The sequence below is a fragment of the Diabrotica undecimpunctata genome, chromosome 9 (assembly GCF_040954645.1).
Source record: "Diabrotica undecimpunctata isolate CICGRU chromosome 9, icDiaUnde3, whole genome shotgun sequence".
Taxonomy (NCBI): Eukaryota; Metazoa; Arthropoda; class Insecta; order Coleoptera; family Chrysomelidae; genus Diabrotica; species Diabrotica undecimpunctata.
In genome coordinates this window covers 37,386,286-37,404,368 of record NC_092811.1, presented here as the reverse complement: position 1 = coordinate 37,404,368, position 18,083 = coordinate 37,386,286, and the positions used below count along the sequence as shown (strand labels likewise).

Genomic DNA, 18,083 nt, shown 5'->3' with positions numbered 1-18,083 from the left:
AAACTGAGTTTATAGGTTATGTCATACTATTGACAAATGTTGATAGTGTTAAGTAAATTATTAGTTTAAATCACTCTGCAATCAATCGTAATTCAGTCGATTGAGAAGAAACAGCGCTTTCCAACTGCAAACAACTATTGTGCAATTTAATAATATTCATATCAATAAATATTCTACCGAGAAAAAGACGTTGTCACGTAAAATCTTCGCCCGTAAAACCGACTTTACAGGCAACCGATTTTTTTTTCGAGACATTTATCCTGCCAGGCCGACTTAGCCATTAAAAAATTAAGGTCACAAAACAGCAAATTTTCGCTGTTTTCGTCTATCAGCAAAAAGTGATGCATTTGAAACAAATTTGAGAGTAAGAAACTTATATAAAAACCTTCAAAATGGCGTTTTTTTTAAATGTTCCTATCCTTATATGTTGCTTAGAAAATTGCAAAATGAGTCAAAAATTTTAGTGTTTTATAAATATTATTAACTTTTTAAAAAATAAACTTATAACCATTTTATTACATAAAATGTTGGATCTTGTGATGCTTAAAATATGATCAAAACTTCAAGTCGGCCATAAGACGAAAAATGGTACTTCTATGTGCATGAATTATTTGTATGTACACAATTAAAAACATTAATATACTTTTTTAAAAACATAAATCTACAATAACTTTTTTTTTTAAACATTTTTTAATTTCCCATTTTAAAGAGAAAGTATTTTCAAGACAGTCGTTGTTGAACGTTTTTATTTACAATGCGTAGTTTTTTCACAATATTGTAAATAAATGAAAAAGTCTCTTTTTTTCTTAAATGGTAATAAGAAACAATGACACAGTACAATTTTTATACCCACGAGATGGTACGCCTTTTCTGTTGACTTTCTCCAGCTATTCCAGTTAAAAAATGGCGCCTAGTAATTTTTAGATTTTTTAAGTGCTTTTTCGGCTTTGTTTCCTGGGGTATGTAGTGATCCGCATGATATTTGAAATTTACCCGTTCTTATTTTGCAACCGGTCGTGCTCACTTCACTGAATTAGCGACCACGATCAAGTATGAACAGTATGCAGTATGAATCTTCTATCTTCTATCACAACATTGTAGCACTTCAAATCACCTTGTATAAGTTAAAACACCGAAAAAGTATTCGTGAAATATCATGTAGGACTTACAGGCACGTGGGCTGAATTTTTGTATCCTTGGATATTTCTATTGATATAAGACTGCGTAGCAGCATTCCTTTTTGTGAGTTCGACATTGTTGTGGTGTTTGTGATGGTATGTTCATGATTTGGTAGAAGTGGAGGTAAAAACACTTGCATGTCCATTGTGACGCTTTGATATGCAGAGGTGAAAGTACCTTACCGCCGCCTATCGTGAAAATGTTGTGTATGTCGACTGTGAGACCACGTTCGCTAAACATCTGAAATAGTTCTAGTACTACCGTTAAATGACCCATTAAGAATTAAAAGTCTTATACTGTTGTGATTCTGTTCGAGTTTTGTTAAAGAATGATGAACATTTCTTTGTTATTTGTGTGACGAATATGTTGGATTCAATTATCATCCGTATGATGAGGTTTATTTCTTGATGGTGCCCTTTTATTCCCTTCCCAAACTGTGTCTTTGACCTTATTAGTTGTCACGAGAGGAACGGCTAGGGCAATGAGTTTTGGATTCGTCCGCCAGGTGACCTGTTGAGCCTTTAAGGAAAATAAGCATTCGTTTTCGTCTTGTGTATATATACTCTTCTTCTTTACTCTTCTTGCCATGAAGTTTGAAATTTGTGTAATAAGTTGGAAGTTTGATTATTGACGACGGATTGTAATATTTTTTTATTCTTTTGGAAGATTGTAATGTTTCTGTTCTTTTGGAGTGTTGTCGTAACTTTTTTGTTTCTTTGGAAGACTGTTACGATTTGTTTTGTTTCTTTTGGAAATATTAGTTTGAGACTGAACTGCTGGTGTATCGATTATGCCTTGTATGCCATGTGCTTTCTTTCTTCTTTTCCAAGATTGTGTATTAGCGTTTTGGATTTATTTTCTTCTTTTGTCCTCTTTGGAGTTTCCTGAATTTGTAGTTGTGATCAATCCCAAAGTATATTCCTATGGAACTTTTGGCAATCCTGTTTGTCTTCCTTTTTGAGTTACTTCGATTTTCAACCGCTAGTTGAAAGTTCGAAAATCCATTGTTTGACTGTCATAGTCAACTTTGTTATTTTGGTTATCTACCTAGTGGATGACCATAGCGAAGCTTGTTTAAGCTATTTTGTTGGCCATATGCCTTTGTTGAGCTGGAAGCACCATTCTTTTTGCTTCCAGAAACTTCCACACTGATCTGTTCCATCTTTTTGGTTAGGCTAAACCCATTTTTGTAGAAATCTGCCATTGGTCGTTGTGCCTAAGAGCCAACGAACTGTAACTGGTGCCGATTTATCTAGTCGAGCATCCAGTTTTATTTTAAGTGTAAATATGTTAGTACCATAAGCAGTTATGACAAATAGTTGTTGGTTGTGATTTTTGTTTGTTTTTTTGTTTTGTTTTGTTTGATTCACTGAAGTCGTGAAGCATTGTTACAATAGCTAGAATATGCTACTGTTGTTCCAACCTGAATTCTGTTTGCCCTGAACGAAAACTTTTCCTGTTTGTCCAGTTTTCGCTCTTACGTGGGGGTATTGTAGCATTTCAAATCACCTTGTATAAGTTAAATCACCGAAATTATTTTAAATCTTTTTGCATCGCTGGAGTTGATAATAAACACATTTTAAAGTTTGTTTATATATCACAGATGGGTATTTCTTCGGTATTCTTTGATGGAGAGCCACTTTAGGATATTATGCGCGTCAAATAAATAGGAATTTAACCGTATATGTTCTGTTTATACCGAGTTGAGCGAATGATTTTTAAAAATTACTCACTCTTGGTCAGACCGGCCGCCTTTAAAGGCGTTTACTTTTATTGGAGTCCGACTTTTTCTTCAAATTCGTAAATTTTTTCGTTTTTCGTCTTTTGTTATGGAAATTGTGTAGTATCGTGGCAGTTAATTGTGCAGTTAAAGATGTTTGGGAGAATCTTTGAAGAGACAATACGCGGTGTGGGTCGGCGTTTAAAAACGCCGGACAATTTGTTGTGAACAAGTGATTTATACTCAATGCAATGTGTCAGTTCTGATAAGAGTAGTCACTGTTTTATTTTTATGCCGTCTCTCATCTGAAAAATTTGTAAAACGGCGTTTTTCAACAAATTTAAAGGTGATTCCATGATTCCATTGTGTCCAGCTGCATTCGAGTTCTATTCAAGAAGCAGAGTTCCAAAGTTTGGGTCCCAGTGCCCAGCAGCTTCCATCCTAATTTTGTTTGTCCCTGGTTGTCATCCCAGGCTATTTAGCAGTTTGGAGATGCATTTGTTTGTGTGGCAGAGAATCTGAATCTAGTTCTAACCTCAGAAATTTGAAAGAAGTAAAATTAACATTTAGTGAAATCCAGGTAACTTTTTTTGTTCAACTTTTAAAGTAAAAATAGACATTTTCTATTAATAATTGCTTTCATAACAGGTTAAGAAATGGTAATAATTAAAATTATAAATGTTAGGGTGTGGCCTAGCTGTTATATTAATTGTTCTCAAGTTTTAAGATTTAATATTGACATCTGACAGCTAGCTTTATTTTTTTACATTTGACACATACCTAATCATAACTGAGATCTTGTTTTGTTTTTGTTTTTTTTTTAACAAAGGTTAATCTCTAACGGCTGGTTTCACAAAGTAAAGTTACCTTGCGGTTAAGAGATAACCAGCGGTTACCCTGAAATATAGGTTTCACAATATAAAGTCAACAGCTCCGGTTGTGGTTAACCTACAAAATTTTTAACCCAAAGTAAAAGCGGTGGTTTAGAGCTTGACCTATCCTAACCTAATTTCGACTTTCGTTTTGTTGACATTGACAGATTGTAGACAGACACGTTAATTATTAATTATTCAGATATGGATTTATATGATGTAAATGCTTTTAGCAGTGATGAGGAAGCTGGCAGACCAAGAATCATTAGGTACAGAACAAATCATTTTGAAGAACTAGACCATGAAGATTTTTTCTGTCGGTTTAGATTCTCAAAGAACACAGTTGAAAATATTTTGGAGCAAATTGAAGATACATCTCTGAAGATAGATCTCTTGAACATTTTTGTGGGTTCCATTTTATAATTTTAATTTTAACTTGGAAGAACAAATAACCACTACTTAGAACAAACTACCACACTAGAGCAGAACTTGAAAATAAGAATAATATTTGTATATTGTTTTCGATCTAACATGAGAAATGTGTCATAACTCATAACTCATCTATACTGGTCAATGTCCATAATATTTACTGACAATATTCCATAAAAATCTGATTATTGCCCATAATTTTCTACCAACATAAGAAAAATAAAACGAAACCTAAGGTTAAGTAACCATAACCGAATCTGTGAATGTGAAACAGCATCTGTCAGTTAAACTAGGTAAAGGTAAAGGTTACTTAACTCCTAGGGTTAACCACTGATTGTGAAACTGGCCATATGTATAGTTTCATTTAAGAAGATATTTTTTATTTTTAATTTATTCCGTTACAAATTGTCGCCCATTAACAATTGTAAGTTCTTATAGTATCTACAACTAGAGTTTGTAAACGGATAGAACATAGTAAGTTTGTTTTTTTGTTATTTTGTATTTATTTTTGTAACTATTTATATAGTATTTTTTGTACCATTTATAGTTCTAACTGTTTGTGGTAAAACAACAATAAATATTTAACTTTTTTTCTAAACCAATTTGTTTATTTCTTTTAAAAAAAGTTTCTAACCCATTTTTGTATTTTTAGGAAGGAAGAGCCTTTTCTTTCATCCAACAGGAAGATTCTTCTAAGCGGCGTCCTTATTTTAAATAGCTTGAGAACCTCCTTGTGTTTTGTTTGTCCAGAAGACTCATGTAAGTACCCTTTTTGTTTCATTGTTGGTAGTAAACCCATTCTAGCCCCCTTGCCATCCACTTATCCACGACCCAGTTCTCCAAATTAACTCTGAGTAGCCGTTCGCAAACGTTCCGGTTCGTTTTGCTTACCCTATCTCCACCCCAGTAATTTCTGTCCCCAATTTTCAACCCCCTATAGTAATACCTTAGGTGGTAGGCAAAATAATCGTACCAACATATTAAAGCCTCACTTCTTTAGGAAGGAATTCCTATTACAGTACAGTCGCGTTAATCCGAACAGAATCGCGGGAACGGGTTGTTCGGATAATCGCATCGTTCAGATTACCTATGACTTTGTTACTGGGAGAAAAAAAAACGCAAAAACACAATGAAAATGACTACAAATACTTTATGAGGTTGTCTTCTGCCCAACTGATGGGCGTGTTCAAGGCTTAAACAGCTTAAGCAGCAGAAGTTTTGAGCTAGCTGAGCGACAAGCGGGCTTAAAATGATGTCTTTTTCGTTGGATGAAGAGTCGTCAACAGCCACTAAGTTTGGGCTTAAGTTTTCAAAACGACGTCCTTGAGATTAACTTTCTTCAAAGCTACTACCAGATCCGTTCCACTTTGCTCCTCAGCAATAATGTTGGAGAGTAAAGCTTAACGACAGTGCAGTTTTGTGTTCTGGATGACATTCTGGTCCAATGATTGAATCATAACTGAGGTGTTGGGTGCTCAGAACATGGCAAAAATTTTACCATCTTTACTACAAAGTTTATCAGCGGATGGATGACAAGAGCAGTTGTTCAGCAGCTACATTGCCTCCTGAGGGAGATTCACACGGTCGAGATGACGACGAACATCAGGGACGAACTCAGTTTTGAGCCAATCCAAGAACAAATCTCCTGTCACCTATGCACTTTTTTTGCCCTCGGTACCATACGGAAAGATCTTCTTCTTCTTCCTATGCCGTCTCCATTAACGGATGTTGGAGACCACATTTCTAAAAGTTTTTCTGTCTTTTGCAACGTGGAATAATTCGTCTACAGTCATGTTTGTCCAGTCTCGAATATTTCGCAGCCATGACTTCCTCTTTCTACCTATTCCCTTTTTGCCATCGACTCTACCCTGCATGATGACCTGCAAAAGACTATATTTATCATTCCTCAGTATGTGTCCCAGGTTTGCAGTCTTCAGTACTTTTATTGTTCTCAACAATTTTTTGTCTCGACCCATCCTTCTCAGCACTTCCTCATTGGTGACCCTGGCAGTCCATGGAATTCTCAACATTCTCCGGTATATCCAAAGTTCAAAGGCTTCAAGCTTCTTAACTATTTGCGCTTTTAACATCCATGTTTCTACCCCGTACAATAGTTGGGACCAGACGTAACATTCAACAAACCTCAGTCTCAGCGCAGTATTCAGATTTGATTGCACGAGGCTTGTTAGCCGTTCCCACAACAAGCAAACGAAAGTTTGCGAGTCCCTGAAGCATTTGCACAATGCAAAAAATTGATTATTTCTTTCATAATTGTTCGATCAGCAGCGTTCTTTTTTTGAGATGACACCAATGTATCGTCTTTTAAGATCCCCAAAATAACCCACTTTCATCTGCATTGTAAATTTTCTCAGGTGTCAAATTGTTTTTAATCACAAGTTCTTTAAATGCAGTTCAGAAGGGTGCGATTGCCGTCAAAAGTTTCTCACCAGTAATTTTAAGATGTCTTACTCCATGACGTCGTTTGAACTTGTTCAACCAACCCTTACATGCGCTAAAAGCTTGGTGATTTGGTGACATTTTACGATGGAAATGACGGGCTTTTTGACACAACATTTCATCACTCACCGGGCTTTCTCCGCTGTTATGGGAAACGCATGAACAAACCACTTTCTACCTTCGGATATTCGGGGGGTTTGTTGGATTTCCTCTTACCTGGACCGCTTTCCGTTTCGCTGACGAACTTTTCGATATTTTCTTTGTTCTACTTAATGTCCGTAATCGGAGATTTGCCAATATCGAACTGTTTTAAAATTAAACTGTAACTAGTTCTTTGCTGTATCAACTTGAAAAGTTTGGTTTTTTGTTCGATAGTCAAAATACGAAAGCACTAACAGAACTAAATAATATGTAGGTGGGCAAGGAAAGTAAAAAACCGCGTCGTTCGGACCACCTTGGGTTGGGATTAATGCGACTGTACTCTATAAATAAATTACTCTTTATGTAGATTATCTACTTGGTAATAATCACTTAGATTTGCCTATATTTTCATATTTTTTCCCTATTTCTCCCAAATATTTATTGAATATATGAGATACATTTTTTCGTTGTCTTTCTTTCTTTTTTTATTGGTGGCAATCATTAGATTTCTTGTTTACATTTTAAATATTCTTGACATATATTCATAGAAATTTACATAATAATATAACTGTGTCTATTCCTTGTAATTTTTTACAATAAATTTCGTATATTTCAAGAATTAAGATTTTTAATTACCAATATTTTTTACAAGCCTATAGACATGTTGCTATAATCAATGTTGTATTTTATTTATTGATTTAAACTTTACTTTCACAATTAATTTTATGGATTTTACTTGTAACTATAATGGTGCTAATATAAAATCCGTCAATTGTTACAAAACTGTAAAGGAGAAGTGTACATTTGTGTTTATGAACTTAACGGTGTTATTTCGATATGCTATTGACTTCAAAAAAACTAAAAAGTATCTGGCACGTGCAGAGCAATATTCACAATTAATTTTGATATTTCACGTATTTTTCATTAAAATATAAACCCTTTGTCCTTATTTTACCTAAAATTTTTCGTATGTTGCCTTTCCTGTTGACGTTGCGTTGCATATTATCTATTTCATTGCTCCCAAAAATCTTTTCGTGACCCCCATTGGATGTTGTGCATTGAAGTTTCCTCCAAGGATAAATCTATGTCTTTGACTTATCAGGATGTCCTATATATTATTGATTTTTGGGCATATACTAGTTCGCTCCGGCGGTCAGATTTTAATAGTTTCCCCACAGAAAAGGTTCACAGCTAAATTCGCTCCGGTCATATATTTCTTAGAAAAGATAGTTTAAAAATGCCTTCAGTAGGTACCCGATGAATATAAATAGCCAGGATCAGCGTAAATAGAGAATGTTGCCTTCGTAAAGCATGTACTTTGATACATTTTATTAATAAAATTTTTAATAAATATTTCCCAAATTTTGTAGTTAGCTAAATACAAAACTTCTTAATTAATGGATTCCACCGTTACTTGATGTAAATTCATTTTATGTAATAATGAAACCCTGAAAACTTTGTTTTCAAAACTTCCACAAAATTTATTATAAAATCTTATCACTACAGCGGTTTCGGCAGAGTGGCATAGGAAGGATGTATTGGTTGAACACTTTGCTCCTCAAGTATTAGGGTATATTGCGGTTCTTAAGTATCCAACTAAGTTTTCCAAATCCTGCCCATGCCAGTCTTGCTCTTCTAGTAATTTCCGCACTTTTGTTCTCTTTGTCAAGTTTCAGGATTTGGCCTAGGTAGATATATTCCTGGATTTGTTCTATCTCACTGCCATTTATAGTTATACGTCTGGGGTCATCTGTGTTTGTCATTATTTTTGTTTTTTTCATATTCATTTTTAGGCCAACGTATTGGGAGCTGGCTGCTAGTTCCCCCATTATAATTTGCAGTTCATCGAATGAGCTCGCTAAATCACTATGTCGTCAGCGAATCTGAGGTGGTTTAACTTGTTGCCATTAACGTTAATGTCATAGGTTGACCAATTTGTAGTTTTGAAGACGTCTTCTAGGGCTAGGTTGAAAAGCTTTGGCGATATTACGTCTCCTTGTCTCACTCTTTTCTTAATGGGGATGGAATTTGTATTTTCGTCTAGTTGAACTATCATAGTTGCATTTTCATATATATTATGTATTAGTTGCCTATATCTTGGATCTATTTTACAATTATTAATAGCTTGTTCTATGGCCCACATCTCGATACTATCAAACGCCCTTTTATATTCGACGAAGGCAACAGATACGGGTAGTTGGTATTCATTTGCCTTCTCTATCAATGTTCTCACTGTCAGCAGATGGTCTGATGTACTATATCCTTTGCGAAAGCCAGCCTGTTCAACCGGTTGGTAATTGTCCATTTTGTAGGTTAACCGGTTGTTAATAATTCTCATAAATAGTTTGTATACTTGACTGAGCAACGATATAGGTCTATAATTCTATAGATCACATTTGTTCCCTTTTTTGTGTAAGAGTATTACTAGACTCTTGTTCCAGTCTTTAGGGATCCTGCTGTTATCGAGGCATCTACGAAATAGCTCTGTTAGTACAGGAGTTGTTAATGTCTTGCTTGTTTTCAAGAGCTCGGCAATTATACCGTCGTGTCCTGGAGCTTTATTATTTTTTAGCTCTTTTAAAGCTCTTTCTATTTCGAATCCCTTTATATTTGGTAGTACTTCTACCAAATATAAAAAAACTTCACGTTTTTTATTTTTCTTTTGACGTTCTCCTTAGTTGTTTCATTAGGCCGTTCTTGCGAGCTGTACAAGGATGTGTAGAAGTCTTCGACAATATTTGTTATTTTATATTTGTCCTTCTCTTCCTTATTATTGGCGTCTTTAATTTTGATGATTTTTTGAACTCCCAGTGCGGGTCTTAGACATTTTAAGCCTCTGTTATTTTTAATGACTCGCTCTATTAAGTTCTCGTTCCATTTTTGTATGTCGCGTTTTAGTTTTTCTCTAATTTTTTTATTAAGTTCTTGGTATTCTTGAGTATAGCGTTTGTTATGCGCTAGTAGTTGTCTTCTTTCCGTCATTAGCTGTTTAGTTTCATTACTTATTTTGTCTTCTTTAGTCCTTGTTTTCTTTGCGACCTTTAGTCCTGCTGGAAGAAGGTTTTTATTTATGTTTTTATTAATCTCGTCAATTTGATCTTGATTATGTGAAGGATCAGATTCGAACTTATCCGCTAAGACCTCTCGGAATTGCTCTTCATTTGTTCTTAGTTTAAAGCCTCGTTGTTTTTTTAAAAATCCTTTTTCTCTCTTCTTTCATGTTAATATTCATTTTGCTCTAACTATACGATGGTCACTACCCGTTGTTATGTTGTTTATTGTTGTGACGTCTTCAGATATTCCTTTGTTGTTTGAGAGAAAATAGTCTATTTCATTTATGGCAGTTCCGTTAGGTGCGACCCATGTCCACTTTCTGTTAGGTTTCTTTTTGTAGAAGGTATTCATAACATAAATGTTTTCTTGTTCCAGGAAGTCCATGAGTTTTTCTTCTCTTGTGTTTCTTGTGCCGAATCCAAAATTTCCAATCTTGCTTTCAGAGTCTTCAATCTTACTTCCAATTTTGGCGTTAAAGTCTCCCATTATTATTATTTTGGATTCTTTGTTGTTGTATGTAGCTTTTTTAAGGTCTTCGTAAAAATAATTTATTTCCTCATCGGTTGCTGTTTTCAGTTGGAGCTGCACGATTTCATAAACTTGCACGATCTTTATTTTAGTTTTTGGACTTAGTTTTAAGACCATGTATGTAACCCTGTCTGATATGCTGTTGCCGAGAGGGGGCATTTGGGCCTGTAGGACCCATCGCCGGCTCTGCGGACTTCTTCCTGTCCTCGGAATTAGACCGGGTGTTGACCATCTTTGCTTGTCACTGATAAAATGGTTTAATACTTCTACTGGTATAAAATAACGGTTACCGTGACAAGTATCTGTTATAGGTAACAGTTTCAAGGAGCAGTTACAAAATAACAGATCAAAAATAGAAAACAGAACAGGTAAAATAGTCTAAGTATTCCTTGACTTACGGAAGGAATAACTTAGTAAACAAGAAAAATAAAATGGTATAAAAGTACAATGCAAAGAAAATGTTTCTAAGTGTTTCTTGACTTACGGAAGAAACAACTTAGAATGAAAAGTAAAATACACCAGATAAAAGAATAGAAAAGTGCAGAAATATTCCTAAGTGTTTCTTGTCTTACGGAAGAAACAACTTAGGACAGAAATACAGATAAATGAAATATGTAAATATGAAACAAGGTATGGAAATATTTCTAAGTGTTTCTTGACTTACGGAAGAAACAACTTAGAGTGAAAACAAACAAGAGAATCAAATATGGAAAAATAAGAATACAAATACTTATAAGTGTTTCTTGACTTACGGAAGAAACGACTTACAAATACGAAAAATCAAATACAGAAAAGATGTGGAAATATTGCTAAGTGTTTCTTGACTTACGGAAGAAACAACTTAGCATAAAATAGAAAATGAAAGAGACAAATGTATTAAGTATTTTCTTAACTTAAGGAAGAAAATATCTTAGATAAAATATCGGAAATAATAATGCAACAATGATTATGAAAATATTTCTAAGTGTTCTTTTGACTTACCGGAAAAGAACGGCTTAGACGCACAATTAAAATAACAAGTCAAATATTCAGAGAAATATTTCTAAGAGTTCTTTGACTTACCGGAAAGAACTACTTAGACAAAGTACAAATCAAAATATAAAATAGAAAAAGCAAGATAAATATTTCTAAGCGTTCTTAACTTACGGAAGAACAACTTAGACACAAAATACAAATACAGAAAAATAAACAATCAAAACAAATATAGATCAATATATTATTCTAACCTGAAAAGGTCTGAATATACAATAATGCTAAAATAAAATGGTATATAAAAAAAATCAGAAATAAAACAATAACTTAGTAGGAACAATAATAGCACCGACTAGGTCTACAGTAGAAGAGGCAAGCTCGACTGACCGATGAGAGAAAATCTACCTGCTTTTATGTAAAACAAATCCTTTGTTTTACGTAGCAAAAGTGGAATTACCCTGCATCGAGTCGATTAGAAATTTGTATTTGGCCAAACTTGGAATTCCCAAGTATTTTGACCGATATCCAAATTCCTTGATGCGTCCGGCACGGCTGTCAGCTCAAGGCTGACACGCCTCCGGAGGACAATGCTGTCAATTATTTGAATTTAAGATTTTCTCTTCTTGTTGATTAAGAAACCTACTCCACCGTATGTGTAGTCTTCCCTGCCTTTATAATAGAGTCTGTTGCCTGAATGTAAGTCCACATATCCTTCACCTCTTCTTTTAACTTCTGATAGTCCCATTATGTCCCAATTCAAGTTCCCCAATTCCTCTTCTAGTTCATAGAGTTTTTCATCTTTTGCCATGGAGCGGATGTTGTATGTTGCTATAAGGAGTTGTTTGTTCTTCTTATTTTTCAATGTCGACTTGCCCCCCCCCCAGAATCCTCGGGGCAGACCGTTGTTATGGTGTGGGACACACCTGGGGCACCTTCCGTGTTTTTGTTGCAATCGACATGTTTGGTTTTGGAGGTTTTGGCCATATCCCACCACGCTGGCCAGACGGATTGGTGGGGTAGAAAAATGTGTCGTGTCCACAATTGTAACTGAGGTTAGCGGCCTACTCAGTTCAGCCAACACCCCTCAGAAAAGATGCGTCGGCACCACTCATTCTTAATGGAAAAACATTTGCTTATACCGCTGATACTCGGTCGTCAGAGCCTCGTTTGTGACAACAGGGTACACCAACGTGAAGTCTTGCATGGAAGATCTGAACTACTTAAACACTACATTTACATACCAGACGCCTAGTAGTCATTGCTCTTTAGAATCACAAACAACAATTAATACTGTACCATTGCTACTTACATTGGGAGAGTCAATAGTTACAGAAAATAAAGGTAATAATTATCAACGACAAAATCCAATCGACGAGATTAATTTAGATTTTTTATGCCAGGACAATGAGAATCCTATTGCTTTAGCATTCCGCAATGCATAATTTTTTTATTATCTTATTTGTAATTTTGTGATAAATACAAATATAAATTTAATATTAGAACTAACCTTTATGTTTTCTTCTAATGTCTTGAAGATTTTTTCACATACCTGGTATTTTATTTTATTTTATTTATTTAGCTTATGGCATTTCGACACATCTACAATATTACAATAAACATTACAATATACGTTAAAATTAAATCGATATAAAAATACTTAAATCATGCCCAGTTTATAGGCAAACGTCGAGGTTGTTTATATAGTTAATCGACTTGATCGTCGCAAATAGGAAGTCTTGTGAACTGCCCTCGTAGGCTCGCTGGTGGCACTCCTCCGTTATGTGCTTGATAGATTGGATTTCGCCGCAGCTGCATGCCGGTGATGGTAGCTTGCACCATATGTGCAACATATCTGCACATCGACCATGTTGAGTTCTGATGCGGTTAAGTGTGCACCAGGTCGTGTGATGCAAGGTATGGCTGTATTTGGTTGAGCTGCCGACCATTAATGGATCCATTTGATGATTTTGATGGACCCTGTGGCTGCGGCTGATTCTGCAGTTTGTATTGGAGATTTTCTGGAGCGCAGTTGACTTTTGGTTGTATCTTCTATATAGTTACTATAGTTATATTCTTTGATAAGCAGATTGAGTAGGCGAAGATGTGGTGGTGGAATGTCGCTTAGCACTGGTAGCCAATGTTTTGGTGTAGATTTGATTACTCCAGCGATTATTCTCATAATGTTATTTATCTGGACATATATCTTTTTAACGTGAGCACTGTTGATCCATATTGGCGCGCAGTATTCAGCTACGGAATAAACAAGAGCTAAGCCTGAAAACCTGAGTGCGGATGCCGATGCCTCCATGTTGTGCCGCAGAGCTTCGGAATGATGTTATTTCTGATTTTTAGCTTCTCGGCAACTGTACTTAAATGTTTTCTAAAGCTTAAGGTTCTGTCCAAGGCCGCGCCCAGATATTTTGGATGTTTATTGTGGTTGAGTCGTGTGTTATTAAAGTGAACGTTCAGGGTTCTTGACGCCAGATTGTTGTTTAGGTGAAAGCAGGTTACTTCGGTCTTGGAGGCGTTGGGGCGAAGTCTTCATTTTTGAAAGTAATTTCTTCTTCAGCTTCTTCTAGTGACTTTGTTTGGGTTAATAAAATCCAGTCATCAGCAAAGCCAAACTTTGTTGATGCTGTTGTAGGCATGTCTGCGATGTAAAGGCTAAAAAGCAGTGGTGCGAGTACCGAGCCTTGTGGCAGACCATTTTTGAGTTTTCTGTGAGTGCCTCTGTTATGAATTTGGATATGAAACACCTTAAAACCCGATAAAAGTGACTCACTCTTCTGTAGCTAATGCCGGTTGAAAGAAAATCTAAAGTGATCTTCAACATTACTATTGCTGGTAAAGCCTTACTCATAATATTATGCTGTCGTTGAATTTTTGGCATTATAAGACTCAACAGAATATCAAACACATCTGGCATGATTTGTAAAATACTATACTGATATACTCTTTTAAGTCTTTATTTAGAAGTTCTTTTAAAACCAATGGGGATGATCCACGTTCATTCCTTTTTAAAATTCATGGTTTTGTCCAAATGCGTTTTTTCAATCCGAAGTAACTGTTTCAGTCGAACTTTGTTATTTTTAGAAATATTTACCATTCTCAGTGAATTTGTTGCTCTATTGATCTCGCAATACTACTAGCTACGAAAATTTCCTAGCCACATGTAAACCTTGCATGCGCCCAGCCAGGACAGTAACTCAGGCTAGGGTACCGCGATATCTATAATAGCTTGCTATCCTAGCTTGAAAAACTAGCCTCGTATAATTCTAGCATAAAGTATTTATACAAAATTTGATTGTTGTACTATTTTATGGATGTTAATATTTTTTCTTTTTTCGGTAACAGCAATATAGGCTGGGGCGAATAAAAAAATCAGTTTTTATTTGATAAAGACCAAATTTAAATAGAAACCTTATCTAAAATAATAATTTGCATGTTCAGATGATGTATCTGTATCCAAATAAAATTCTGTCGTTCAATAAAAACAAATAATATGGGTGAAGCGAAAGTAATTTGCTGTTTGTATTCAGCACATATACCGATTGTACTGTTCTCGTTTTTATCTTAGGTATTATTTAATTTCACAGACCTGGCCTCATTCCACCTCCGGTACGACATCGAGAAAAGCAGCGTATCTTTACAATCGCTTCCGAGATGAAATAACAAGAATTATTACGCTTACATGTAATTGTGATCAATGCTTTCAGAGTAAAATATCTTTTCGAAGAGTACATTAACAACTGTAGAAAGTATATATTAACAGGTGAAGCTTTTAAAGATAATGTGTACATTATACAATTTAACGCTAACTCTTATCTTAATTTGTTAATCTCTGTCTAATCAATAATTTTATTGGAGTAAAAGACGGACACGGATTGTTCTGATTTATATGTTACCGGAAAGTCTATAAGGTACCAAACAGTGGCGGCTGGTGACTCAAAAATTTGGTAGTTCTGCAGTATTTTTTGGTTTTTTTTTAATTCAATATCTTTTAATCGTTGTATTTTACAACGAGGCTTTTAGTTTGATATTTTACACCATATATTTATTCATTATATATCTATTAAAAAATAATAAAGAACTTACCGATTTTCTTCTTTTCAAATTGAAGATAAATCCAATTATATCAAAAATAGCAATGGTACATTATGGCACACTAGTAATTGTTTTATAGTTTATGTTTTTAGTAGAATTTTATCGATAAATACGTGAAACTAAGGAATGCAAACGAAAAAACACTACAAACAAAATCGCCACAACAATAATTGCATTATAGGGTCTTACGAACTAACTACACACAGAGCCAAATATATTATTTTTTTTTATAAATAAGCTCGATTCGTCGATTTTTTTTAAAGCAAACTTGTCTATAACTTTTTCATTAAAGTTTGGTATTTCTTTTATAAGTGTTTTTTCTACTGACAACATGGTTAATGCTACAAGTCGATCTTCAGTCATGGAATTTCTCAAGAATGTTTTAATCCGTTTTAAACTCGAAAAGCACCTTTCAGCTTCTGCCGTACTCATGGGCACTGTAATTAGAATTTGAAGCAGTTTTACAGTTTCTTGAAAAGGCTCTGTTAAATTATTTTCAATTAAAAATTTTAAAAAAGGTATTGCCCCATTAATGTCTCTACAGTCTCTTCTAAAATAAATAACAGATAATTCAGTCTTCAAGCTCTCCCTATCTAAATTTGGATATGACGCGCAAGTCAGGCTTAAATTATCATCTGGGAAATTATCACAATAATTATCAAATTGCTCAGGATAAAGCAATGAAGTTGCAAGTAGGTGATTTTTAAAAGCAAATCTATCATTTGCACAATTTATGATTATATCACAAACTTCGATAGATGCTCTCCGATGACCTACTGGACTGTTATCCTTCCATAACCTTTTAGTTGGTAATGGTTCAACGCATAAACTAGAACCTTGGTCAATGGTATCATCTATTGAATTTCTAACTGAATTCATGTATCTTTCGAAATCTGTCACCTTTTTATTGATTTCCAAAGGATCCGTTTTAGTCTTTTGAAGGGCATTATACAAAACGTCTACTTGTGGCATTATGCGATGGAAAAATGTTAACCAAAAAACAAAATTTTGATCCACTAGTATTCTTCGAATGGAAGACGCTGAACTACAGACAGCTGCCTTATCAAACGATTCTTCTATTTCTTCCATACATTCGATAAAAGAAGATCGATGTTCAAACACAACATTAACAGTTCGAATATTGAAGTTCCAGCGAGTTGGAGCGCAATGGGGAATTTTCTTTTGGACGATTTTATCTAAAACTGCCACTCGTTGTGGCGAATTTTTAAAAAAGGTAGGGATTTCATTTAAATTTCCAAAAAAAAGTCTAACTTGAGAGTTTTCGGAACAAGCCTTAGACATTATTAAATTTAATTGATGCGCGTAACAGTGTACAAAATGAGCAAATGGATATTTTTCTTTGATTCTGGCTTGAACTCCTGCGTGCTGTCCACACATGACCGCTGCCCCATCATAACTCTGAGCAATTAGTTTATTATTTAAGTTTTCCAGGATAGGAAGCAAAACACTGAAAATGTTTTTGCTTAAAGTATCTGCATTTAATTTTGAAGGTACCAAATATGTCCAAAATCGTTCTACCGGTGCTCCATTTCGACAATATCTAAATACTACAACCATTTGTGATTTTGCTGAAATGTCTGTAGTCTCGTCGGCCATGACAGCTAGATATGGAGATTCCCGAATTTCCTCCAAAATTTTATCCTGGCATAATTCCAACATGCAGTCCAAAATATCATTTTGAATTTCTTTAGAAATGCCCTTAAAAACCGTCGATTCTTCCAAGTGTTGTGCTAAAGTTTTATCCAATTCAGCAGTAAAATTTATGAGGACGCGAAAAATTCCAGGATTGTCGGATGTTTGTGTCTCGTCGTGTCCCCGAAGCGCCAATTCGAAAACACTACAAAATTTTATGCAGTCTATAATTTTTGAGAGAACATACCTATTTTTTGTTACAGCTTCATTGAATTTTTGAATATTTATCCAGTATGCAGAATCTAACTGTTCTTTAATATTCACGGAGCCTAATAAAGCATATTCCATTTGATTGTGCAAATGATGCTTAGAAGTTTCGTGCTTTTTTATTTTATCACTTAAATGTACTAAGTCTGTTACACCAACTTGCGTCCATGACTTATCACCTCCAAAGAGTACACAAGGAAAACAGAAAGGAGCGTTTTTTCTGTTGCAGCCACATATCCAACTATTTCTCGTATAAATATCGCAATTAAATTGTCGTTTGTAATTTTTCCCTCGGCTTGATCCTTCTTTTACGATTTTAATATCCGGCAAAGGACGTCCTTTGCATTTTAATTCTAGTTTTTCGTCATAAGAATATTTAAAGAATCTCTTAACATTAATCAAATTATAAATAACATCCATCCTGAACAGCACTTTTATTCTCATATACTTAATATAAATACCGAATTACGTGCAAGACAACTTATTTTAACAGTCGTCGCGTCGCGATCACCGATTATTTAAAATTACAATAAACGTAGGTTTGTACACACTAGTTCGAACTGCGACAAATGCAGCTCAAATATTGCTTTCAGTCGTCGCCTGAAAAGTGTAGGCGAGGGGTTGAGCGGGTGTTATCGGGGATATCTTTAACAGTTCACAGCTCGGAGTAGCACCGGTCCGGTCAAATAAGTGGGACTTGCTGTCGC

General features: G+C 34.9%; 1 protein-coding gene across 1 annotated transcript; it reads right to left on the bottom strand.

Moving 5' to 3' along the window:
• Positions 1-13,859: 13,859 nt before the first annotated feature.
• LOC140450532 (zinc finger MYM-type protein 1-like) lies at positions 13,860-17,796 on the bottom strand. The gene is made up of 3 exons (XM_072544189.1): positions 16,729-17,796; positions 15,725-16,635; positions 13,860-14,082 (listed from the first exon to the last, which is right to left on the bottom strand). The coding sequence occupies exons 1-3, from the start codon at positions 17,794-17,796 to the stop codon at positions 13,860-13,862; spliced, it is 2,202 nt and encodes a 733-aa protein (XP_072400290.1).
• Positions 17,797-18,083: the final 287 nt, after the last annotated feature.